Source organism: Chelon labrosus, assembly GCF_963514085.1.
Source record: "Chelon labrosus genome assembly, chromosome: 11".
NCBI lineage: Eukaryota > Metazoa > Chordata > Actinopteri > Mugiliformes > Mugilidae > Chelon > Chelon labrosus.
The window spans coordinates 15,763,510-15,790,943 of record NC_140344.1 but is presented as its reverse complement, the minus strand read 5'-3'; the positions used below and the strand labels follow the sequence as shown (position 1 = coordinate 15,790,943).

The window sequence follows — 27,434 nt, the reverse complement described above, 5'->3', positions numbered from 1 at the left end:
ATTGTGTAACAAAGTTTATTACATATGTCCAAACATATGTACAGCACATTTCTCATGAAGAGTGGTTTTCTTGTCACAAATATAAATTATTTAGACTTTCTTAAAGAACATATGATACAGGAACTGTAGCTTGGAAGAAAGGGCTGGCTGTTCACTGGAACGGGTCAGCTGAGTACCCCAGACAAACACTCTCATTATTCCTTTACACTAATGTTCAGATCCATTCCCCACAAATCATCAACTGTTTTGGAAAAAAAAAATAAAAATAAAAATAATCACAGAACCACACCAAGTACTAGAATACATGGTCCCTTCGTTCGGATTTTCACTGAATCACTATGATTTGCTTCAAATGTGACCACGTCCTCCTGCCTGTGTCGGAATCTCGGTACCGCCCACGAACCGGTAAACAGTATGATAACACACACATAAATAAGGCACAAACGGAGGAACAAAGGAAAAAACAAAAAAAGGGAGCGAGAGGGCATGAGAAGATTTGGCACAGGAAAAGAGCGACTGAAGGTAATGAACATAATTAAATGTCAACAACATCTTCCTGATAACCTCCTAACAAGCTTTAATCAACAGCGCGACCGTCGGAGAATCAAAAATACTGACAAAGCATCGATTAGGAAGGAATATGTTTCCATCTTCTAGCAGAAGGGGGGGGAATTCATGAAAGTACCATTCCTAACCATCATAATACTGAAAAGAATAATAAAGGATAGCTCCAAGTCATAGTGTTATGAACCTTTGCACAAGTCGTTGCAATAAATACTTCTCACAAAGCCTCCATTTCGTCGGGCCTGCTAAGAGGAAAGTGGTTAAAGTGAACAGAGCGAGATGATTGCAGTGATTTATATAGCTACACAGTTACAGAAATGACGATCATTTGTACACATGAGCAGAGTGGGATTGTTAAAAAAACATGTCAGACGTTCTGTCGCGGGTGTAGAAGAAACATACTGGCTTGTTTGATCATTTCAAAGGAACCCGGCTCGTCCCGTTCTTCGCCCCCAAACTCGGCGACTGGGTTCGGCCGCGCGTTCCAGATTCAAACATTATTGAAGGTGCGGATGATAACACAGTATTACACATTCTATTGTACGGAAATCTCCTAATGACATCTTTCGCAAGACTTAAAGCTAAACACAAAAAAAAATAAAAAATAACAGATGTCCGTGTCATGGTTCCTTTGGGAATAATCCCATACATTTACCATTCAAAAAGGCCAAGACCTTCAGGCACTTTTAGGATTGAGTTCAGTCATCAGTTCGTGTATCCTAAATTTTCCTTATACACTAGTCCATGGGACTAAGCATCCGTGAAGTGTTCCACTCAGTCTTACTATGAATAACTGATGAGTCAGTTCATTTAAATAAAGATTTATGTTCTTTTTCATCTTGAAGACAGAAGGAAGGCGCAAATCATTTGCAGCCAAAGTCACTGAGGGGAAAAAAATAAGTTTGGTTTGCTGGTACAGAGCGTACATATGTTGATTCCCTTTTCCACTGTAAGCTTATAATTGGCCAGACTTGTCCATCATCATCATCATCATCATCATCAGCAGCAGCAGCTTGTGGCTTTGACCCTGGATGCAACTCTCAGATCAGCTTCTCTAGCCTGCACCGGCAGACTTTATGTTTTCCTGTTGTTCCAGTTTGGGTCTGCCACGGCGTTGGGCTCTACGGGCCGCTCCAGCGGAGAGCGAGAGTCCTGGGGAGACTTCTGGGCCTGCGGGGAGCGAGGGTCCAGCAGTGGAGGAGGTTTGTCGGGGTGGAAGGGTCTGCTGTAGTGCTCCGGCCCCGACGGACCTGTTGGTCTGTGGTCCGGCATCCTCCTGAAGTCCTGAAGGGGGCCTTCTCTTCCCTGGTGGTAGTTGGGACGGAAATCATCAGGACGCCGTCTTTTAGGGTCAGGATGCCTGAAACATGATTCACACAGTGTTTTAATTTTGTTTTCATTTAAAACATATCACAAGAACTTGACATCACATTAAAGGGGAACTACTGTTTTTTTTACAACCTGGATTTCTGGCATAAAATACGATCATTTACTCACCCATGTAACATTTGTATAATTTGTAGTCATTCGGGGGATATTTACATCCACATATATCCATATAGTGGGAGTGACTGGGGCACTGGGGCATTATCTGCCGCGAAACTTGTTCATTTCACCAATATTTTGTTATAGTACTCTAGTGCTATTCCCCGTTGAGTTCGGAGTTACCTGTTACCTGTTATCACCCGGATGATGATAACAGGATGATGTCTTCTGACCTGGATGATGTCATCTCTGAGCGCCGCGCACACCCGCAACGGTCGGCTTTGTTTACCTGTAATTTGCTACCGCTAGTTTTTTGCAACATGGCTGAATATTTTTCCGATTCTGAGGTTGTGGATGAACCATAGCAGTAGCAAAATACAGGTAAACAAACCGACCGTCGCGGGTGTGCGCGGCGCTCAGAGATGACATCATCCAGGTCAGAAGACATCATCCGGGGTCTGTAGGTCAATCTACAGAACCCGGATGATGATAACAGGTAACTCCGGACTCAACGGGGAATAGCAGTGGCGTACGATAACAAAATATTGGTGAAATAAACGCAGATAATGCGTTATTTAGATGCTGCGTTTCGGTGCCCCAGTCACTCCCACTATATGGATATACGCTGATCTAAATATCTCCCGAACGACTCCAAATGACACCAAAGTTATATGGGTGAGTAAACGATCGTATTTTATGCCAGAAATAAGGTCCAGGTTGTAAAAAACAGTAGTTCCCCTTTAATCATTTAATTTGAAAGCAGCCATATAGTTACTGTACTCTAGCACTTCTTTAAGGTTAAAGTAACTCACCTGTCATAGTAGGGACGGTGACCCCTGTGGTCCCGGTCATTGCTGTACGACTCGTAAGGTCTTTTTCGTGGGGAGCTGTTGTTGCGGTAGCTGCCCGAGCTGCGGTACGAGTCTCCGTGCGGACGTCGGTCACCGTAGTGATCTTTATAGCGATGGGGGTCGTACGGGTGATGCCGGTCTCCCTGCCAGGACTGGTTGCTGTTACCTGGGTAGTTGTATTTACGGTCCCTCTGCCAGTCTCCTCGATCTGCAATGAAACGGTTGATAATGAATGAACAAAATGCAGATGTTGTGGTTGAAATGGTTTCAGGACGACGCTATCCATCTCCCCTGTCACAGTTTAAAATACACTCATACCATCATTGCCAAAGTGGCGCTTGTTGGACGCGTTGTATTCTCTGTGGTGTCCGTGGGATCCTGGCGGGTGAGATCCAGGCTTGGATGATAGCTGAGTACCCGTGGAGTCCCGACTGGAACCGGAGGGCTCAGGTCTGAAAGATTTCCCCCTCCCCGAAGGGTCCTCCTTCTTCTTGTGCTCCTTCTGGAAAGGCAGCATGATCATTTCAGCGTTGGTTACATACTGAATATGGCAGAGATCACATTTACTCCCTAACACGTCCTCCCGACTCACCTCTTCCTCGTGTGATCGCTTCTTCTGTGCCATTTTGTAAAGTTTGTGAAGCTTCCTGGCACCAAACTCTGTGAACTTTGACACAAAGATCCAGAGGTTTCTGCCCCGAAAAAAAAGCACAAAATAATTATTAGCATTACAGTTGAACAGATATGAATCAGGTTTAACTCAACCAAGATGACATCTGATCTTACCTTCGCCATATCTTGACGTGTTCGGGGTCACTGTAAGCTTTAAGGCACTCTGTGATTCGGTCTCCGATCTTCAGCAGGCATGTGCGCGTGTGCTGGAGCTGCTCCTGGTCGGAGAGGCCCTCGTCTGGTTTGTCCAGCTGCTTCAGGGCCTTCTTCACCGGCCTCATGCGCTCCTTACACTAAAGGACATGGATTGACCTGATTATTGTAAAGCACTGTATTTTTTGTATACAGATAAACTCCTGTGGTTTAATAATTTGCATAAGAATTAGGAGGGAAAACTCACAACACTGAACGTCTCCTGGTCGAGTTCATCATCCTCCTTTCCTTCAATGGGAATGGGTTCAGACCCAGCGGTGATGTGAACCGGACCTTGTGTCTTCTTCCCTCTGCCACCTTTAGCCTGAAGACAAAAAATACCAGACGGCCTTTAACAAACATTCGCCTTTGGAGCTTCTAGCTTTACTTCGCCAACTAAGAAATCACAAATCAAGGTACAAATCAGCATGTACGTTAAATGTGAGTACTGTTCTGTAGTACCTTTTCTTTTCTGGGTTTGGTTCCCTTCTTTTCTTTGTCCCCGTCCTTCTCCTTCTTAGGAGTTCCCTGTTTTTCCTTGTTCTCTTTGTTGTCCTTTTTCTTTTGTCTCTTCTTGACGGGGGACTTGTCTGTTCCGTCGTCCTGCACAGACACAGATTACGCCATATAAGAGCAGGTTACACCTCGAGGATGAATCTGAACTTTGATCAAATTCACTATTACTCTGCTTCTCTAAAAAGTTAAACGGAGTTAATAATCTATGCAGTGCTTTTACACCTTTCTAGCCGGTATCCTTCCTTCCCGCTGCAAAGCTGTACAATCAAGCCTGCTCCCAGTAGACCACACACACACATTGGACTATATAAACACTGACTGTAACATCTGTGCAATACCCTGCTTAGGTTTATATACCTTTAATTCTCACATGTGCAACATCCTATATGCACATCTTCTATTCTATTTAATTCTCATTTTTGTTGTATTTATTTAATGTTTACTTTTTTTATCTCGTGTGCACAGTCCTTTAAACTGCTTGCTGCTGCAACACTGCAGAATTTCCCACTGTGTGGTAAATAAAGGATTATCTTATCTTATCTCAGTAGAAGCCTCTTTGACCATTATCACAGCACTGAGTCTGAGTTGATCGGTCTCAATCAGGCTTGCACATCCGCACAATGCAATTTAATTTTTCTTTCTTTGCAAAACTGCTCAAGCTCTGTCAAGTTGCACGAGGATTGCGAGGACTGGGTGTGAACAGCACTTCTGGTACAGCCACAAACTCTGAGGTCTGATTTTACTCAGCTCATTGTCTTGATGGAAAATAAGCCAAGATGTAGTTCCTTTGGAGATGGAATTGGACTGTCTTCCATGAGTTTCATATATTTTGCTGGATTCATTTTACCCTCTACCTTCAAAAGCCATCCAGGGCCCGCTGCTGATCACTTTTAAAGATGGTGAATATTTACGCAATCACTTAAATTTAAATTAACTGACACTGCTTTGTAGAAATCTGTTTTGTAATAGTTTCACAAAAAAACCAAATCATACTACATATGATTCCATTTAGAAAAGCAATGAAAGCAGAAAAACATCCGAGCACTGTACATCCAACCCCTGCACATTTCATCGCTGCATTAAACATAAAAAAAAGAAAAACACAATTCTGCTCCTATGCTACGATCTTATGTCTGACCTTGACCTCGCCCTCCTCTGACGGGTTGTCGGACAGGCGCGGGGAGGAGATGTCATTGCCCTGCTCGTCTTTGAGAACCTTGTTCTCCTTTTTCACCCGAGGCTTCCTCTTCTTCACTTTGACCTTGGAGGACGAGACCAGAGATGAGCCACGTGCGAATGCAAACGTCAGTATGGACGGGATGCTCGGCGATTAACGGCAGCTTACCTCCTCCCCGCCTTTAGATTGATCTGTGCTGTCTTGCTCCTTTTTCAGCAGCTTGAGTAGATACTCCGCTCTCGCCTGCAGCTGCTTGGCCTGAGGCTTCTTGCTTGGGTCATCAGGGAGGATCTGTGCATGAATGACGTGACTGTTAGACAGCTTCATTCATCTTGTGATACACCCGATTTATAGAGGAAATGTGAGCAAACTTGATAAAAGTCTTAAGGGTAGTTATTAGATATTTGCCTTATCAGCGAGTTTGAGGTCAGGATCCGTCTTGATCAGATCCCAGTTGCCAAAGCCGTGCTCGTAAATGCCGAGCAAGAGCTGCACGTCATCCTGCAGGTCCCAGTCCACATCAAAGTGAGCTACTTTCACCCTGCACGTCAGCTGGAACCTGTGGGAAAAAGAGACAGGAGTCAAACTCAGTCCGTAACACAGACGAACTTCTTCTGGACATGACACAAAGGACTGTGCTGTGCTCTCTTACTTATTCCTCTCAGCGGGGTTGGCTGGTACGACTTTGTGCAGCGGCTCAAACTCCTCCTCGTGCTGAATGATCGACTTGGCGTTGACCTGAACTCCTGAGATCTTGATATTAATTCCTCGCCGTTTCCCAGGACCTTTGGCTGGAATAATAATAATAATATGCGTCATTGAGGAACTGAAAAACACTTTTTTTTAAGTTACAAAAACAAGTGAAAGCACCTTACCTTCAACTGGGTTCTCTTTAAGGTGCTCCTCGTGCTCCTGCACTGCAGCCACACAGCTAGTGTGAATGAGTTCACCAAGTCTCTTCAGATCTGCTATGGATTTGTCCACCAGCTCAGAGTCTCGAGCTATTGCCTCCAACCTACAAAAGAGATTTCAGTTTGATTAAAAACTGAGTTGAAATGTTAATTCCACATCTGTTCTTTATTTATACAGGTTAACAAGACGCTCACCGTTCAAGTGGAGATCCAAATTTCTTGTATGCCTTAATGAACCTGCAAAGAATTCAAATATGTTTTATTGTTAAGGGTCGTGAAAGAGCATTTTTAAAGTGGAGCTGAACAAAAAGGCGAAGACAGAAAAATTTACCTGCGGATCTCTGCATCAGTGAAGCCCTCCACGTTGTTTTTGCGAGCTCTGGGTCTCCCTCTCTTCTTGGGCTTCTTGTCATCGTCGCTGTCGTCGGTCTCGCTCTCGGAGCCCGAGGAGCGGTTCTTCAGCTTGGAGCCCACGTCGCTGTCGCTGTCATTGGCCCGAGCCTGAGAGACAACAGGTGTCGTACTTTAAAAGATGCAGCTCTCGTTTCATCCAAAACCTCAAGAGGCTGCCCAAAGATGTATTTTTTAGAGGCTACGGTCTGTTATTGTAATTATTCTTATTTTTCAATTGAAATGGTTGTAATTCCTGCACCTTTCCTCCAGTTAATTTGGATGTGAATGCCCTCAAGTTAATCTTGTTTTGATAAGCAGCTAAAACAAAGTGTTAAAAAATGTATGGACCTAACTGGATGACCGTTGTTGGTTCAAGAGAGAATCCAATACAACTCAGTGCCGGAAAGTGAACAAACAGGATTTATTCCCGCTTACCCGCTTGTTAGAGCTCCTGCTTCGGGGCAACATGAAGATGTCCTCCATCTCCCGCTGCTTCTCCTCCTCCTCGATTTTACGCCGCTGCTCCTCAGGAATGATATTATCCCATTCCCGTGAGGGCTTCTCCTCAAAATCTTGAGTGGTTTCTTCCATGCTGGAGAAATTGGCAACCTGCAGCAACAAGAGAGGAGAGAAAAAATAAGTGATCAGTGGCCTAAAGGAAGGGATACCAGTTTTATTTATATATATATTTTTAAAAATCAGTGTCTGAATTGTGTGCATGTAACCAAACAAAGCAGAAACAGCTTGCAGGTACCTTAAACTGAGACAGGAGTTCATCTGTTGCGCTTGAGCCTTGATCGCTTTCTCTCGTTTCAGCCAACCTCAGGATCTCATCGATATCCATCTCCTGCAGAAACAAAGAAATCCCGGTTCAGTTTACCCAATATTTCACACAAACCTTTCTTTTTAGTGCACACAGTATCTCCACTCAGCGTGATACCTGTGGTTCTGACTCTTCTCCTTCTGCTTCTTTGAAGAGTTCCTCTGCACCAAACTTGAGAATAGCGGTCAGTTCTTCTTTGTTGAATGGGGTTGAGCTGTTAGAAAGAAAAAGAAGAAAAGCAACAATGACAATGTTGAACTCGTTTGTGTTAAAACAAAACCTGATCAAAAACAAATTTTACACTTCCAAACACTGACTTTGTGTTTCCTGAGTTGCTGTCCAGCACGGTTCGACCAGTGGTGTCCATTCTCTGAATGACAAGATGGTCCAGAACCATCTTCTTCTTCGCCCTCTCAATGATGTCCTCCTCCACTGTTCCTTTGGTGACGAGTCGATATATATTCACCTACGAAAGGAGAAAGCGTGGTTGTATTTTAATGCAACATATAAACCAGTTATGGAGCGGCGCTATAATTACAGGCGTGAATCTGAGCCGTGGATTACCTGTTTCTTCTGGCCGATCCTGTGAGCCCTGGCCTGTGCCTGCAGGTCGTTTTGAGGGTTCCAGTCGGAGTCGAAGATGACTACGGTGTCTGCTGAGGCCAAGTTAATACCTAAACCTCCAGCTCTGGTGGATAACAGGAAGCAGAAGTCCTGGAAAACAGATGAAACACGGCAACACTGGTAAATAGGTGTTTGAACACACTTCCCTCCACCTGCTACTGCTCTCACATAAAGACATACAAAATGCTTTCTAATGATCATGTGACTGGAAAGTGCACGTTATTATAATTCTAAATATAAAATGATTTTATTTATTTACTGCAGCTTTAACACATATCAAAGGATACATCAAATTTTCCTTCATTCGCTGCCATCTGCTTATTATTACATACCTCAGAGCCTTCTGCATTAAAGTGGTCAAGTGCTTGTTTTCGGATTTCTCCCTTTATGGATCCGTCCAACCGCTGAAGAGGAGAGAGAGGCAAAAAGACAGATTTAGCCTTTGGAGGATTCCTGGGCAGCTATATGCAATAACCTTGGCATCGCTTCGCTTCACACCCCTCTGCACCCGGTCTATATATGCAGAATGAATACAGCAGTCTAATGCAAAGTCTAAGTCAGCGTGAATGACCCGATAAGAGGGACTTGCAGGAGAGTCCCGGCTGGTCTCCGGCAGAAAATAACTTGTTGATATAAATAAACCCATGAACCCTGAGCCTGGCAGAGTATGCGTGCAACAACACTGACATCGGATCCTCATACAAGTTTAATTCGCCCGGCGCAACCATCCAAAAAGGCCCTTTCACAGTAAACAGCAATAAAAAAAGTGCCTCTACTGACCGATGACGGCAGATATCGTTAGTTGGAGAAAAGGGTGACGGCACCAGATATACAGAGAGGTCACGATCAACAACTCTTCACAAAAGAATAAAAGTAGATTCTAAAAAAACCTCTCAGATTCTTCCACCAGGCCTTCTTGATATCTAATAACTCATCAAGCAGCAAACGGCGTCTCATTTAGGTCTTTCTGACACATTTTGACTGCAGCACAGACAGTAGAGCTGGCCTCTGCCAACTCTTCAGCAAGATCTACATACAACTTGCTTCAGTAAATGCCACCAGCCATTGAAGTCGGTTCCAAACAACCTCTCTCTGGTTGCCGGAAATGCAGCTGCGAACGAGCCCCGAAGCCATTCTCTGTTGGCCGCAGAGCCCTAATAGAGGTGCATCATTGTCCTGCTCACCCTGGAGCAACAACAACAGCGTCACTCAGATCTGATTCAATCTCAAGTTTGGCCGGTCTTACCTGGAATGGATATCGTTTCTTAGCGAGGTATTCGGCCAGAATGTCCAACATCCGGACCATTTGGGAGAAGATTAGGACTCGGTTGCCTCTTTCTCTGAGTCTGGTCAGCAGCTTGTCGAGCAGAACCAGCTTCCCACTGCCCCGCACTAAACTCTAAAAATAAAGATTAACAAAAAGTGTACGTAAAGGCAAATTACATAAGGCCAAGCAATCTATAAGAGCAACCATGTTTTTCTTCTATGTGAAGCCAGAGTTGGCGTCAGTGATATCCTGAGGTGATGCCCGGAGCTGAACAGGGTTCACAAGGAGACGTACCTGCAGGTAATCCAGCTGTGTTTCAGTCTCCACATCCTCGGGCTGTTTAATGAGGAAGCAGTGGTTGCAGCACTTTTTAAGCTCCATTACGATGTTCAGGAAGCCTGAAGAGCTGCCTCGGGTGCCTTTCGCAAGAGCCTTGTAATTCCTCGTTAAAATCCACCTGGAGATATTCAGCAACAAATTAAGCTAATGGAGAGGAGAAATGCAGCTACTGTACATTACACGAGGACAAAAGCGTTACAAAGGACGGAAATAAAATCGTACTTGTAAAATTGTTTCTGCTGTGCGGACATGTCTACACGGAGGATTTGTTCCACTTTGGCCGGGAGAGATTTTTCCACATCTTTCTTGACACGTCGGAGCAGGAAAGGCTCGAGGACTTTGTGGAGACTCTGGTAACCATTGTCCCTTCCTTTCCCGTGTTCGTCCTCAAAATCCTCCCAGGAATCAAACCTGCAGCGCACGACAGATATAATGTCCCCCCCGTGTCAAACTGGAATTTAAACTGAAGCCAGTTTCATCTACTAAATGTCTAAACCAGGACGTACTTGTCAGGCATGAGGAAGTGCAACAGGGACCAAAGCTCTTTGAGGGAGTTCTGCAGAGGCGTCCCGGTAATGAGGAGTCTATGATTTGACCTGAACTCCATTAATGTCTTGTAGAGCAGCGAGTCGTCGTTCTTCAGCCTGTGAGCTTCGTCCACGCCCAGGAACGCCCAGTTAATGTTCCCGAGGACGCCCTAGAATCAAACGTTAAAGATACTTTAAGTGTCTCTGTGCATACGTAAATAAAAGTATGAACACAACTATAAAGAAACCTACCTTGTCTTTAAGTAGGATCTCATACGTGGTCAGCAGCGCATTGAATCGGATTCTTTTGGTTTGATGGTTCACCCACTCGTAGTCGCGGATCTACACAGAACGAGAAGCTCAAGTTCACGCAACCGACTCTGTGGACGCCACGAGGCGGTTAACAGTCGAACTCCTCGACCTACCGTTTTCCTGCTCATGACGTCGCCAAGGTAGACCACCACGTTCATGTCCGGGGCCCAGGTGTCAAACTCCCTCTGCCAGGAGGTGAGCGTGGACAGAGGCACCACCACTAAGAAGGGCCCGTAGAGCTGATGGTGGTGGAAGAGGTAAGACAAGAAGGAGATAGTCTGGATGGTTTTACCCAGTCCCATCTCGTCGGCGAGGATAACACTGTTGCATCTAAGGAGAATAAAAGGATCTGGTTACACAGTGTTTTTCCAAATGAGTATATATTAAAATCCATAAATTTTAAATTATTAGTAATAATTATACAGCACCTGCACCAGGAGTGAGCCAGCCAGTTTAATCCATCCAGTTGATAATCTCTCAGTTGGAGGTTCTCGTCACCAATGTATGATGGTTGTTTCTTCAGAGGAACAAACCTTGGCCTTTGCTTTAATACCTTAAAACAATAAGACACGCATTTCTTCAGCTATTAAATATATTTCAGATTAAAATCTAGAAAGCTAGAAAACGTCCAGCTTTGACTCTTCACCTTGCAGTCTTTAGAGGGGACGGTTTTGTTGGAGTTTCGGTTAATGAAGCTGTCGATGCAGTGCTGGAACTTCTTTCCAACCAGCGCTCCGTCTTCCCAGCTGCACTCTGAATAGGGCAAGCCCATCCACTTGCACAGGTACTCCGGTTCATTGGAGGAGGGCGTCTTGTGGCTGTGGGCTGGTTTTATAAAAAAAAAAAAAAAAAAAAACAACAAAAACAAAAAGCAGACGGGTTATTAGACAAACGGTTGTGACAATAAGTTAAAGGAGATGGTGAGCGTAGAATAAACTTACAGGGGAAGTCAGAGGATCCCGGCGTCTTTCCCGTTTTTGTGGCTGTTCATAACAAAAATGTATTTTAGTTCAACTTTGTGCGCAAAAAGCCAAACGATCATCTGCAGGAGCAACAAGACCAGAGGCTTCTTACCGATGATGCGCTCGACAAACTGAAACTGCTTGTTCAAGTCAGAGGTGAGCTCCTGTTGGCAGTTGTGAAATTCTATGTCCTCTGGAGACGCCTTCCTCAACCTGCAAACGGGGACAGAAGCAATAGTTTAAAAACAACCTGAAAAGAAACTTGGGGACGTTCGCAAAATAAAATGTCAACGTAAAAATGTTCACCATGAATTCAGTTCGTCGTTTTTCTTTTTGAAGTTGTCCAGTTTCTTCAGTCCCTTGACTTTTTGCTGCGTCAGAGAGTCCATGCTCTCCCACGTGTTGTGGATGTAGGACCAGCCCTTCCACTTGATCAGATACTGAGTCTCCCCTTCGTCTTTTTCGGGGTCGAAGCCTTCACTCGGGTCCCCGTTTTCCTCCACGGAGTAAACAGTGGTGGAAGCTCCAACGGCTAGAAGATCCCGAAAAAAAGAAAAGGCAAATTAAACCGTGTACAGCACAGGATGTATTTTGACGACTGTGTTTCTTTTTTTTTTTTTTTTTAAACTAGTGAGAGACAAGTGAAAATGTATCACCTCCTTTTTTGCCAATCCTGGTGTCCATGACTTTCTCGATGGTCTCGCTGTCGTCATCCTGCTGCTCCTCGCATACGTCGCCCGTCATTTCAATCAGGTCGTCAGAGTCCGTTTCAAAATCGTGTTGGTCCTCCTTATAACTGCAACGCAGCAGAAAGACGGGATGAAGACGGCAAGAAGAGGTACATGTGATCAGTGTGAAATCTGTACGGAAACATTAGACCGCTAACGGAAATAAATGAGGAGCTACATCTACCTTAACTAGAGAAGGTAATAGGCCATTACTCGGAGCAGGTCTGCATCTTTAATTCTCTGCATTCGAAGTACAATCGGTTTTATTTTAGTACGAAGCCTCGGTTCGGTTTGCTCCCATTTAGTGAAGTTGTAACTTGCTTTATTCTTCTACACTCAGACTACATAGTAAAGTATGCAGTTCAGCAATTATTCCACCAAAACTCTAGTTGACAGTGGAGCTTTGATGCAGTCCGCGTTAATAAATGTTAAACAACAGTTATTTTTACAGAGAAAATAAAAGATATATATGAATATATGTAGATGAGTGATGGATACATTTTCTGAGGAGCCATATGTTGGATAAATCTCACATAACTGTAGTTCAATGGAAAGGCACATGTCATTTTTAACAAGGCTTTACCTGCAGAACAATATGGCCTGTATTCGTTCGCTATGTCTGAGATCTGTTTTTTAATTTAAATAAATACAGTAGATGTCCCATTCTGATTTCCAAGTGCTAAAAAAATAAAAAATAAAAACAACAACCAGAAAAAACGACTTTGTGTTTATAAATTCACCTCTTGACTTTAGTGGCCCCCCTTCTTCGAGTCTGCCTCTTTGGAGTGTCGTCCCCGTCGTCGTCGTCGTCATCTTCGTCGTCGTCCTCCTCCTCCTCGGCGGACGACTCCGGCTTCCTGGACTTCCTTCCTTTCTGAGACAGCTGCTTTTTGGCGCCTGATGATTTGGTCTGAGGCCTGCAAGACACGGGGTTAAACACAGAAACACAAAAGACACTTAGAGATAATGAGCTCCACTCCTGGCTCGCTAATTCCTTTCAGTCTCGTTATGGTTTCTGGCTGCCTGAAGACAGACTGACTGACTGACAGACAGACAGACTGACTGACAGACAGACAGACTGACTGACTGACTGACGAGCTTAAACGCCGGCGTGCAGCCAACAGTCTTTAGACAGCTCAGAGCACAACTGTAGCCAGTTTTAGAAAATAACAGTACGCTGCTTTAAAATGAAATGTAAACAACAACACATTCATAATTACATCAAGCTGCAGAATTCAATGTCACTCACAATCAAATAAAGACAGAAACATGTATTCAAACAACAGCTCACACAACATGGAATGATTTGGAGATGACCAGTGGGTAGCTGTCTGATGGCCAGGCTTCGCTACACTCTTACCTTCTAGCAGGAAGTCGTCTGGATCTAACTTTTTTCTCTTCCTGCTCACTGTCTGTACTGTCGGTAGCCTCCTCCTCCTCCTCCTCCTCCTCTTCATCATCATTTGAGTCATCATCTTTCCAGATATTTCTTACAACAAAGAAATACCACAAGTTCACCCTCAAGGCCCATCACTGCTATTTATAGTTTTGATTTAGTTTAAATATGCTGGCCATGGGGTGTTCAGCACAACCCAATTTGATCAGGGATTAGCCGCCGGTCTGACCTAATCTGATTTGATTTAAATGCAAAGCATCGCCTGGCGGGTGGAAATTAACGCAGCCCCGCCCCCAATTTTTAGACAAACAGATACCCGTTAAATAATAAGCTTTAAATGATCAGATTCACAGTATGGACACAGACTGGCAGACACAAACAGACATGAACTGCAAAAGGGGGTTCAGTGTCTCATGGCAGAATTCAAAAGTACTTGAAACAATGAGGTGCCGTACTGCCGATTAAATAATAGATGACGTCACAATGACAGGATAATCATTCCTCAAACATGTGCACAATCTGCATACTCACTCCTTTTTCTTCCCCCGCGATGTTTTTCTTTTAGGACTCTCACTCTCAGAGTCGCTGCTGCCCTGTAAAATACACAGCACAGAGCAGACAAGTGAAAAACTGCAATGCCTCATGTTATCCACTAGATGGCACAAGTGGCTCGTTTAAAAGATGCCAATGCGGACACTTGGGCCAAATGTTGCACATCTTCTATGCCGTTCACCATCCTACATCAGCTTACCTCGGCTCCGATGTTTAACCGAGCCGGCTCCTGTCTGCTGCGGTTTGACCTCCTGACGCCATACACATCTGGATGTTCTTCCCACATCTGTGAACAGAGACACAGGCTTTCTGGATCACTATACAAATTTAACACGCTCCAAACCCCATTCTAATTTGCAAGTATTACAGTGGCTGCTAATAATTAATGTGCTGATTAATAATTTAGTGTGTGAATACCAGACATTAGTGAAACATGCTGCACGTTTCTCGAGGGCCATCGTCATCCGAGTTATTAAAAGTGTTGTTTGATCCAGTTAAAATTTACATCCGGTTTACAAATTGCTAAAGTATAACAGTGTGAAGCTGTACACAATCAGCCGTAACTTTATGATCACCTGCTCATAATCACTGGTCAAGTGAATAGCACTGATTATCTGGTTGTCATATAGATATATTAGGTCAAATTTTGAGTGCTAGATGACTGGGTCAGAGAACTGCAGCTCTTTTGGGGCGTTCCCAGACTAGGAGACGTCAAAAAACCACGTTTCTTTTACACCATGTGGATGGCTGGATGCCTACGTGTCGCTTAGCTAGGTAGCATTTGGACAACCCCCCCCATGGCAACTGCATGCAACAATGTTCAGGTGGCGGTGAGTATCAAAGCAACACCTACATAAATGCCAGGACCCAGGTTTCCCATAGCAACCTGACATTGTTACGAGATCATCAGTGTTACTCACTTGACAGTTTTTATTGTTATTGTGACAGATCCGTGTAGAGTCAGTGGGATTTTTGAAAACAGCTGCTTATTTTTTAATTGGTCGACCAATCAGTTGCTCTAATAACGGTTTTAATTTAGATGTGGTACATGCTAACTGTCATAGCAGTGTGGTTAATTAAGACCAGTTAACATTTTTTAACAGTTCTCTATCACTCTAACAATGCATATATTGAAAACCCCCGTAGGACTGAGATGTAGCACAGACCTGGGACACCGTTAGAGGAGGACACAGATACAAGGACAGCGTGGATAAAGGACTACTTGTAAAACCGCACGTCACACCTTCATAATCACATTAAGAGCCCAGTTACACAATCTGAGTTAACTCAATCTCCATTATGAAGGAGGGGTTGGGGGGGCTGTAATCAGGTTTAGACACAGAAAGTCTCCACACAAGTCTTAATTCAATGACCTTTACCTTTTTCACATCTGCCAGGCGCTCCTTCTTTCTAACTGGCTTGTCTTTGACCTCGGCTGTGGTTTGCTGTGATTTGGACCCTGCAGACTCGCACTCTGACTCTGAGCGGCTCTCTGACTCCGAGGAGCTGTTTGACTCGGAGTGGCGGGATCTCCTCCTCTCACTACCATGCTCGCTCTCTGACTGACTTCCCGACTCCGACGCAGAGCGGTTGGACTCCTCTGAGGCTGAATTGCTACAGGAACAAGAACACGTTCATTCTTTGGGTGTTGCTGCACATACGCCGAACCATTGCTTATATAATGATGTGAAAACAACAAAATCATGGCAGAAATGTGACTTGATGGTGGCAGCAACTTAAAAATGTCTCAGTGTTCACACCCTCACTAGGACACGAAGAAACTGCAAGGGCTCGACGGCATGAGTAATTTGTGACTGTTGGCCGAGGGGAAACAGAAACCTCATTACATCATGCACAGTGTTCCTTACTCAGCTAACAGCTCGGCTTATAATAACCTCATTCTCTCCGTAAGGCGCACAAATCCTCTTACATGATTTTGAGCAGCTGTAGAGTTCACGGACCTGTTAAAATAACTTAAAACAGGGCCAGATATTCATATAACAAGGCATCACTTCTCTGGCTGCACACATTTGAATATCCTGGAAACATAAGTAGAGCTGTAAAATAATTAAAAATACCACAAGAATACTGTATTTAACAAAAATTCATGCGCAACACTGTGACGTTGCATAACTACTCCCATTTCAAGAAGCCCAATGCATGCCCTCATTAAGCTTCGTGCTTATTTTGGAAGAATAACAAAACGGTTTAATAACAATGGAACAATAGAGTCCAGTGCCTCTGCCATTTGTTCCTAAACAAAGCACGATAATGGCTCTTAGGCTGAAGTCTCATCACAGGTTATGGCCTTAGCCGAATGTTAGGTAGGAGCAGTTTCACAAAAATATGAGTAAGAATCCTCTATGATCATTTTATTTGGGGAATTTTAGACATTTATCAAGAAAAGTGCAAATGCCAGATAAATGGGCAAATAATTTAACCATTTAAGCATTTTAATAATCTCATCATATTTAACTTTGGTGTCTCTCAGTAGTAACAACCCCTCGTTGGTGCAATATCTAACTTCTTCAGATTTAAAAGCCAGCTTTGCATGTTTCAAAAGGAATTTCATGATGCAATTAAGTAAATATAATAAGGCTAGCTCAAATCTGAAGTAAATAAATGTAACAGGGCTGGATCATAAGTGAATAAACTACATTGTTTTGTATTGGCTTTCTCTGCCTGCAGTACATCTTTTTCGACACACGGGGTCCCTAAATACTGACTGCACTCATTAGGCCCAACTAAATCTCTGGAAAACATGTGGTTTCATAGGTTTAATTTGAAAAAAAATCAAATGAATCTAAGATCTTACTCGTTATACATCTATTAATCACCATTACTCTTATTCTTAAGCTTGGAAATATTATTGTTTAATACTAAAAGTGTACATAATATCTACTGTCTGTATTCTTTCATTCGTAAATATACTTATATTATAACGAAAAGGGAACTCTTAAGTGTTTGAACTAAATATCCACAGCAGAGGCGGTGTTAAAATAACCCCGGTACTAAATTTCACGTCCCTTGAGCTGCTTCGATGACCAAACTCGGAAGTACATGGCTGCTTCCGCTTTAAGAGAGGTCATCGGTGGGCGGGGCTTAGAAATAATCCTGAATTACTATTGGCCGTCGGGTTGCTAGGTGGAGATCCAGCCAATCGCAGCGCAGAGAGCAGGCTCTTCCAGGCCTGAACTCTTCCTGTTCCTCCTCTATGTAGTTCTGAGCTGAGTTTTAATACAGATAAGTGAGCAAGCTGGGCACACAAAGCAAGGGCCATTTTGTGACAAGGAGAGTATGTAAATTGTACTTTACTGACTTGTATTATATGTTAAAGACAGCAGAATTTCTGTGGCTTTTTCTGGTGCTCTGAAAGCCCACTATGCTCATCTATCTGTGTGTCAAAGTTAAGCTATCACCCTTGCAGAGGACATGTTTCACTCAGCTGAAAACACTAAAATGGCTGCCACAAGATCACACACACACAAAAAAACTACAAGTGTGATGTAACCTGCTGCAATGTACAGTCAGTAAAATGCTGAGAGGGTGATTACCTGCTTTTAGTACCTGCTTTTAGCTCCCACACTTCTCTGTGTCTTTATCTAAAAACACAACAGTCTATTGAGATCAGGCTGTATTATTTGCTGTGAAAACATGGCTGTTTCCAAAACAGTTCTAATACTGACATTTTAAGTTTGGAAACAGCATTTATGCAGTAAATACAAACATCTTCTCTTTTGAGTAGAGGTTAGTCACTTCCTGCATTGTCCTGACACGATGCAAATGATATGATGCAGTGATATCTTTATTGATCAAAATAGGTATCCGATGGTTTTGGTATAGGAGAATTCAGATACCTGAGGGTGGATAAATACATACTGGCACATGTCAACACTTTACATTAAGAAATGAAGACAATACTGTAAAAATGGCACCACATTAAAATATCCAGAATCTTGGCCACAGACCTTTATAATCTACCGGTCACGTAATACAAAAATAACCTGATTTAAATATAAATGAACATTGTTCAGGTAGTACATCCACAAGAATCATTCAAATGATCCTTTAGTTATAAATCAATACAAAATGTGGCTTTTAAACTCACAGTACATTTTTTTGTGATAAAAACTGGATGTAATTCTTGTTTGACATGATAAAGAAATCATTCAGTAAGTGTAAAGATATAATATTTTTGTTAAAAAAACTGTTTAAAATCATATTATCCATCCGCAAGAGCTTCTTAAACTAAAAGTAAAAACAAAACAAACATAAAGCTAAAGGTTCAAATGCTGCTGACATAAGAGTGAAAGAGTTTAACCATCGAAAATGAGACAAAATAATTTACAAATCATCAAAATGTTAATGATGAAGTGCTTTTCAATAGGAAGAAATAACTACACATAAACAAATTTGGTTTTCTGAAACTTTTTAACTTGTTCAAAAAACTTTAAGAAGAGGTTCATATGAAAAAAGTAGAGATTGGTACAAAAATGAAAAAAGTGTAGCCACTTGCAAACCAGCTGCAAGAACTATCAGCAAAGTATGTTTCATATAACACACCCAAAATACTGGATAGATTAGTGTCCATAGGTAACAACCAAATCAGTGCATAGTTTCAGAAACAGACAAAATCCACACATCAACGTTGATAAAAATGGTGCAATGCAGCAGCAACTAGTAAGACAAGGTCATATAACATTATAGCGACAGGGCATGTAACATTTGTGACAGATCATCTGCAACATAATACAGGTCAAATGAGTTTCCATGTGGTCTAACACATAAACATCATGTGGGTGAAGATCTCTTAACACAGGCCTCGGTTATTGAGTGTTAAGAAATGGTAGGAAAATCAGGGTGTGGCTATTAAACAATAGCAAGGTCATTCATGACACTGGTGCACTTCTTCAAAAGCACGTAGCAAATGTTATACAGGTGATCAACCATGCTTGACAGGGTAAACAATCAAAGCAGATATGGGGGAAAAAAAAGGGTGAAGTATAAGGATCATACCTTGATGCATTGCTTTGAGTCGATCCTTCATCTTCTTGTTTTTTACTTTTACTCTTCATCATCGTAGTGTCCTGAAAATCTGACAGGGTGATCCTTTTGTCCTGGTATTTACTGTCAAAAAGTTAAGAGGAAGCATGGGCTATCATACAAGTCCCACAAGATTGCCTGTGCTCAGGTGGCAGTTAAAACCCAGGCGGTGCGACACGAGTGCAGAAAAATGACATTAAATCGAAGCCACTGATGATCATTATTTACATCGATGATGTAAATAAAATCCAGAGGGTGAAAAAAAAATGACAGGTGCTGTTACGATAAGTTAAATATCCACCGTGTCTCTTTCACTATAGTCCTCGGATCGAGCCGCATGCAGTTAATTGTAACTGCGTCATCAGATGAAGCTTTAGAAAAATAACATTTAAGGATTAGAAAAACAGTAAATTATTCACCGCACAATGTAAACATGTCAATTCAATGTGGAGAAAGGTGCTAGTCCGTAAAGGAACTATTAAGATTCTCGTTCGCTGCTATCGGTTTAAATATTTATGCGACTCGGAATAAAAAGAAAGAATATAAACTGTAAAAATAATAACTTAATAAATTACAAGAAAACAAAACAAATGAGCCTTTCGTAAAGGACTGTAGGCCTTTACAGTCTTCATCTGCTGACAGTCTCAGAGCGACAGAGGCGAGCAGCACCACTAAAAATGGAGGCGCGCCATGGCTGCCAGAGCCCTGTATGGAAAACAACGACGAGCTCTCCACCAGCACAGGCGGCTCTCACGGCTCGCAAAAACGGCCCGAAAAACACACGAAACGCGTCGATTCGCGTTAAAAAAGCGATCGGATCACCGTAGGGCTCAAAATATCGCAAGAATCAAGCGGTCGCGGTCGAAAACGAGGCTAGAGAAACGGTCTGACGAAAGCCCATGGCACCCTTCCCAAGGCTCAGCCGCCATCTAGAGCTCCTTCCCTGCTCTGAAAGCTTTGCCTTTGATTGACGTTATTTCCATTTACCCCACACTCAGGTGATGTTTAAGTCCCACCCCTTTTATTATGTTTAAATGTTGGTTTTATATAAACTTACATATATTTTCATCCCTGAGACACAAGCCTCAAAGGGAAACCTTTTTTTTTTCTCACCACATAGCAGGTAAGACTACAGACAGGCTGTAAAAGTATATATTTTGCACCAATTGCATCACTTCCTGCCCAGACAGGAAGAAGGACAAGCAGTAGCCATTTTAGAGAGCCCTTGGAAACCATTTGTGATCAGACCATAGATGGTTCAGACTGAAATCCTTTTAACTTCTTGCACAAGTGAGTGTTTTCTTCAGTTGTTTTTTTAAGTTTAAGATTTTCCAGTGGGACTGATTAAAGCACAAAGGTGCATTTTCATCAACCTTTTCCCAGTTTATCTTGTCAATCAAGGTGATTATTTCTTTTGGACAGCAACACCAGAAAAAAAAAAAAAGATAATTACTTCGTAAGATTCGTCAAACCAATGCGAAGCGTAATAACTTAACCTGGTCAATAAATAGTTTGGGCCAACCTCGACAATGACACCAAGTCAATGGAAACCGAAATAATTCGTTGTATGGATTAGCTGAAATAATAAAACCAATTTCCGAAATTAGGTACAAGGTATAGGTATAGCTCCAAATGTGTGGTTTTCTGGTGAACTAGCTAATGAAACAAAGCCAGGGAAAAATACGAGGACATACACTTTATTTGAAACAACATTTGAATATCAAATGTACACAAAGGCTGATTTTGTGTTCCCAAAAAAATAAAAAACAATGTAATTTTTTTTTAGCGAGTCCACTGTACGGTCAGCAACGGTGTTCCAGAGTCCACGATGTAGTAAAAAAATAAAAATCCAAACGTCAAAGTCCAGTCAGAAAAAAAGGTTTCATCTCGTCAAAATTTGGCTAACCGCCAAATCGCTTGCCATCTTCACGTTAAACAACGCTGTCTCCACTTCAGCAATATCCAGTTGAATGGGGTCTTGATAGGATAAAAAAAGAAGGAAGAATTGTAAGCCCACAGTGCAACTGAAATGGGTAATGATTCACTGTCCAGCAGTTTAAGAGATCATGCTAACCTACACCTAAATTACGCCAGTTCAGTAACATATGTAGCTAGCTTTCAGTTGCGTTAGCGAGCAGTGCGCAGATGCATGCGCCATCCTGAAACACGAGCGTTTGTTAGAATAAATAACCATTAAAAAAGACATCATTTAACGTAATTACTATTCCCATTAAATGTAATTAAAGGTCACCTTATTAGCATGATGTATTAAATGTTAACAACAAAATTTGAGAAGGTTTGTAACCCAGCTTCCTTTAAAGGCTGATCAGTTGTTAAAAACTGAGGAAACGTATTAGTGCAAAACTTTGATGTTTTTAAATTCCAATAAGACAAGCATTACAACTTTACGCATCAAATTAAATAAATTTGGAGCTTCCACTTGTTAATTGTTAGCATAAAGTTATATAAAGAGAAGTGCAACAAGTTACACTGATAACATTAGCTCATCACGTTTTTTGTTGGGCTTTGAAAAAAGTGTGTTGTAGAATTAGCAAGCAATCAGCGAAACGAAGTCTGGGCTGAATAAATGTTCCAACGGTTTAAAAAACAAAAACAAAATTCAACTGACCACCAGGGGTACGATGACCTCTGAGGCACATAATTCGTTATGCGTAAAACTTAATTACGCAACAGCAGTGATGTTCAAACAAATTAAGATCAAAACGCAACAACACAGGTAGGAAAGAAAACAATGAAAAGAACCGTTGCCTGAATTGACAAAACGACTACCAGAATAGCCAAATCAATGACCAACAGATGGGCAACACAGGAGCGTCCATTACCTTTTAAAAATGGCCATTCAAGCAATGCTAGTTTTCATGTCACTATACAACATAAAAAAAATGTCTCTCATAGCGCTTAGAGTTGACAATAAATAAGAATAACAATGACAAGGGGGTTGGTCTTTTTTTTCCTATTAGGTTCTGAATACAGCAAAAATAGCAACTACTGAAGAAATGTGGCCAACAGGAGGCAACACAGCCAACATCCACCTTAATAGCTTAAATTGTATTGAAAATAAATGCAGCCACATTAAATTGTTATGCAGGTATCACTATTATGTTAACTTATCCTTTGGTTGTGCATAATCTAGGTCTTCTGCTAGCCTTTACAACTAAAAGTGAATGTCTTTAAGAAGTATTCCACATAAACATGGGGCAATGGAGGGTCTGCTTAAATAGGTGGGTGTGGTATAATCAACCTATTCAAACTGAATAGAGGGAACACATAATCTCTAAGAAAGCTAAACTTTCTTAACATTACAGTCAGTAAGCCTGTGAATAAATACAGAAGAAACTTACAGAGCCGTCTTCTTTTTCTTTTAAACTTGAAGATCTTCTCTCCAGTCTCTCAAGTCCCTGCTGTGGAAGAGATACGGAACAATGAATTAACGTTCAAAGATGTCTTAGCGTATATTTGATCCACTTTTCTTTTTTAGAAATACAACCAGTTTTAAGTGTCAGGGTCTTCTGATTTTCAATGTTAGCTGTTACTAATTAAGATGGCCGACGGTGCCTTTTCAAGCAAACAATAGTTTGGATGTGAGAAATGTTTGTCTGAGAAAGCTTTAGTGCAACTTCAATGTAACTATTAATTAAAAGCTGATGTTCTATCTATGATCAGTGCCAATCAAACATGGGAAGCACAATGCTTTTTTTCATGGACTACTACAGTATGTGTAAGCTAATATCATGACAGGAGGATATGCACAAATAACAGGTTTCTTTCAAAATCTACAAACCTCTTAACTGTTATACATTTTTGGGGAAAAATATCTTGGAAGGTAACATAGGAGGCCAAATGCCACAAATAAAAGTAAGTTATCCTGACCACCATTACAGGTATATAACCTAAAACTACAATTTACGTTTTCCTCAAACTATCTAATGCAGATACTGTTCATTTATGTGCTCTTGGGTCAGTCCTGTAACTGCTAAGTCCCGAACTTTTTTTTGAAGGCGTTGTAAAAGTCCACCAAATTTTAGGCTGCTTGTTTTAAAGACTCATGTCTATTTCCACCAGTACTCCTAACAAATAAAATAAGAAAACATTTGGAAAGAGCAGTGAAAATAATTTGCATTTCTGTGTTTAGGGCTGCTTGCTATGCAAATTTTACCAAGCTTAGCATCGCCTATGGAAAATATCCAGTAATACATGATACAAGTTTCTCCTATTCAATAATCATGGACTGTAAATTAGTACAAAAATGACGCTGGATAATGATCACATCCATGGGTCAAAGTATTGATCCCAACTAGCAGATGGGTAATGTTTACTGTTTTCCCAAATCTCCCAACTAGTACATGCCTGAATTCCAGGAAGTAAGTGTTATCATTACATTATGAGTTACTCATTGGCTTTTTTGTAATTCACATGTTGGTGTCAAAGTAACTTAGATGTAACATTTTTGGTAAAGGTCATCACAAGCACCAGAGTCATTAAAAGTACTGAGCTGAAATTTGGGTATTTTTTGCATAGGTGTGACAAACGATGACCATGCAAGAAATGTGTTTAACACAAGTCCACGTGTACATTTTTAACATTATCCTGCACAGATTAGTTTTATAAGTGTCTTGGTGCAAGTCTTTAATTTTAGTACAGCTCTGAAGTAGAGATGTAAATTCCCATGCTCTTAAGTAGTAAATTGGTAAACACATTAATATGGCTGCTCCCTTTACACCGAAACACCAGTTCAGAAATCTTTTGGGAGCCTAAAACTAGCTACTTTCTTGTCTACATACATGGTTAGGTGTTATAAATATGACTAATGTGAGTGTGATGCGACGATTGTCATGTAGTCTACTTGAAAAAAACCTCATGATAAAAATAATATTCATGGATAATTCATAGGCTAGCTAGCTAATTGAAAGATGGGAGGAGCAGAATGTTGATTACAATCAAATACATGAAGGTATCTGTCTTCCAACCTACAAGAAAAGACTAAACACCAAGTTGTCAGCTTTGAAGACAACTTCTAGGCATGTCGTTAAGTATCAATGGATTTGATTATCAAACTATTTTTGATATTTCTGGACCAATTAAAGAGTTCAGGCACTTCAAGTAAAAAAGTTCAGAGTTGAATTCACAGTTGTGGTTAGTGTACATTAAGGCTCGGTTGGAAGAAAATCATTTGGAACCAACCATATAGTGCTCTCAGAGTCAGGTGCTGGCTAACTTATACATTTAAAATTACAGTGTACGTCTTTACTAAATCATACACTAGGGGGCAACCTCTCCTTCCTTTGTGCATGTAACGATAACTAACGATATTTCCTTGTAATGATGTACACATGAAAGAAAAAAAAATGCATTGTTCACTATGCTGTCTGTATTTATAAAATTAAGCACGTTTTAAGAATTCAATACATAGATAAAATTCCGAGGAACCTTCTAATAACATTAGGTCGGTCTTAAAATGATACTTACAAATCTCCATTGCAGCGTGAACCACCCAAATCCTTCAAGTCACGGTGGCTAAATGTCAACCCTTTAAGACAGAAAAATAGCAGTTCAGAAATTAAATGTGCCAACAGCACACCCTACTGGCTACTGATACATAGCAGTAACGACAAAGACGCTAAGATGACCGTAAAAACCGGCTTGGGCTGGTTTAAAACAACATACCATTTGGTCTGGGAGAAACATTGTCCCGTCTTCTTTGACGTTGTTTGTTAAACATCAAGGGGAACCCCTGCAAAATACAAATGAACAAAATGATCATAATCATTTCTTCAGTTACAATTGAAAAAATCGTAACCTACACGAGCATTAAAAACTGTCACTAACAGGCTGGTTATTTTTTATGCATTTCAAAGATTATTTTTTGGTCTGTTTAAGAGCTCATTAACCTATTAAGAAAATCACAAATAAGTAGATGCATATTTAGTCGTGGAAATGCTTTGTCTTTGCGAGTCTTGGTAGGTCAAAATGCAAGAAAATATGTCTTCAACAGTAACATCCATCTTAGAATAGCTTAAAGGGAGCATTTTGTTATGTGCAGGGTGGTACTAATCCCTAGGATTTAAAAAAATACAGTCTAGGATATAAATAACTATTATAAAGGGCTATATATCATATGTATTTATATTGTATAGTATTTGTCTTTACATGTGGACGAATGAACAACATCGTCCATGAGATCGAGATTTTTAGATGATTTCATTTCTTTATTTAATTTTAATGCAGTATTTAAGATTTGCTCAAATTCACATACCTGTAGAGAAGCTTTCTAACATAAAAATCTTTCTTCACATGTCTTGGAGGTGTAATGTGACTTGGAAACACTAAATACATGTAAATATTCAAATTACTTCTTCATTCTGTACCTCAAAGGGTTAAAAGCCAACACCCTATTTTGTATTTCGAGGTATATCTATGCTTTTTATAATGTACACAACCTTAATTTGACCATCAAGTTAAGTATAGTTTAAGTGTGGTGTCTACTATTAAAGAATTGTTCTCAATAATCATATTTTGAGCATTTTGACTTCTTGCCACTATTTGTTTAAACTATTTATAAATAATAAGTATTAAGCACATAATACTTTCTTAAATCTTGTTAGAAAACTACCTTGGTACACTCTAGGGCAAGATAATGTATAAAATCGTCGATTTTAAAACATATTTTCGACTTTCAATTCGATGAAAAATGCCAAAAAACGAATACACTGAAAATAAACAAAAATATGCCCAAGCTCGTTGTGTTGGTGTCAGTCAGTCTCGATACAACGTTTTAAAAAACTAAACATTTACTTATTTTTGTCGTTTTTGTCGAGCAAATTCAGACAAGGGCATTTGCCCTTTCAAGGACAAAGCAAATTTTAAATGCGTAGGTTGAAATAACTCCAAACAGCTCGACAATAAATGTGCCTGTGCAAATAGGAACTAAGTTAACTCGAAACAGAGCTAGCAAACATGCAAAATCTATCAATTAAAACATAAATATATGCAGTTTACAGGCTGTAGACCGTTTTGTCTTTTCTTCGCTGACAGCACACCATGGCCATTTTTACAACACTGCGTCTAACTGTCGTTCTTTCCACCATATTGCCATACAACCCCGGCTCCTGTTTTTCAGCTAATAACGTTTGATTACTCGTAAGTTCTTACCCATTCGTCAGGCCGTGTCTATCCGCCGTCGTCTGCCGCGGCCAGAGAGGCATTTCTGGGCGATTTTCGTCGTTTTGGTGGGTCTTTGAGCCGCATCGTCCCGCCCGTCCTCCTCTCCGTCCTCACCGCCTCGCTCCTCTGCTGCGTGTGTCCTCCTCTCCGCCTCTGCCTGAGCTGATATCCTTCAGCGGCTCTGCCCACTTTCCTCTCAACGTAAGCCAAGCTCCACTTCCTCTACAGCCCCATCTAGTCAGCGCTAGCGCCATACTGAACCTGAATAACACCCCCCAAAAACCTTGTCATACCCGAGCCTGGAGCAATAGAAACACGTTTAAAAACGTGTTTAGACAAATAAGTAACTTTGGCTCAACATTATTATCTTGTCCAGAGAATAGCTGCACATAGCAACGGTACACTTTTCAAGTTAAATTTGGACAGTAGTGTTGTAAACAAGTAACTGTGCACTGATTTATGAAAGAATATGTATGATAATGTAGAAACATTGATGCTTATATGTCATAGTAAGTGCCATTAAGTGACACATTTTCTAGTTTGTTTTCAGACAAACTTATACACATTTTCAGTATAACTGAATGTATATTGTATTAATAATAATAACCCATATTTATTGGTGTATTTATAAGTTAAATACACCAGTAGGCGTGTAATAACCAATGTTTTGCTGGAAATATGTGCCTGCCTTGAGCCTTCACCTTCAAGGGGGAAGGTGTGAACTCATTTTTAGAGAAGTGGACTTTTGACTCTAGGGTCACTGGTCGCTGAAGTGCCACCGAGCACGCCGCCTAACCCCTAAACCAAACACCCCAGGCAACTTGTGTGGCTGCCTGTTGCTCAGTGTATGTACAAATAGGTTGGTTAGATGCAGAGAAGTGTATATACTTGGACAACGAAGGTGATTTGCATTTACAA

At 41.2% G+C, this 27,434-nt stretch overlaps 1 protein-coding gene across 2 annotated transcripts; it reads right to left on the bottom strand.

The window, feature by feature from the left end:
- On the bottom strand, positions 1-26,731 carry chd2 (chromodomain helicase DNA binding protein 2). Of its 2 annotated transcripts, XM_084554548.1 has the most exons (42): positions 26,505-26,731; positions 25,020-25,086; positions 24,822-24,882; positions 22,697-22,756; positions 19,308-21,311; positions 15,671-15,905; positions 14,491-14,577; positions 14,271-14,332; positions 13,704-13,832; positions 13,084-13,260; positions 12,272-12,411; positions 11,922-12,147; positions 11,728-11,828; positions 11,595-11,636; positions 11,300-11,478; positions 11,082-11,206; positions 10,767-10,983; positions 10,594-10,683; positions 10,321-10,511; positions 10,037-10,225; positions 9,770-9,932; positions 9,455-9,607; positions 8,541-8,612; positions 8,149-8,298; positions 7,902-8,050; positions 7,702-7,798; positions 7,516-7,608; positions 7,197-7,370; positions 6,700-6,869; positions 6,564-6,605; positions 6,333-6,472; positions 6,110-6,248; positions 5,866-6,016; positions 5,626-5,748; positions 5,419-5,541; positions 4,227-4,367; positions 3,973-4,089; positions 3,687-3,865; positions 3,493-3,592; positions 3,219-3,402; positions 2,862-3,108; positions 1-1,924 (listed from the first exon to the last, which is right to left on the bottom strand). In XM_084554548.1, exons 5-42 carry the CDS (start codon positions 19,367-19,369, stop codon positions 1,639-1,641), a joined length of 5,445 nt encoding a protein of 1,814 aa, XP_084410674.1. In that variant the 5' UTR covers positions 19,370-21,311; positions 22,697-22,756; positions 24,822-24,882; positions 25,020-25,086; positions 26,505-26,731; the 3' UTR covers positions 1-1,638. The 2 variants fall into 2 exon arrangements, with proteins under 2 accessions (XP_084410674.1, XP_084410675.1); XM_084554549.1 differs by lacking the exon at positions 13,704-13,832 and having other exon boundaries at positions 26,505-26,730.
- Between the last annotated feature and the right edge of the window lie 703 nt (positions 26,732-27,434).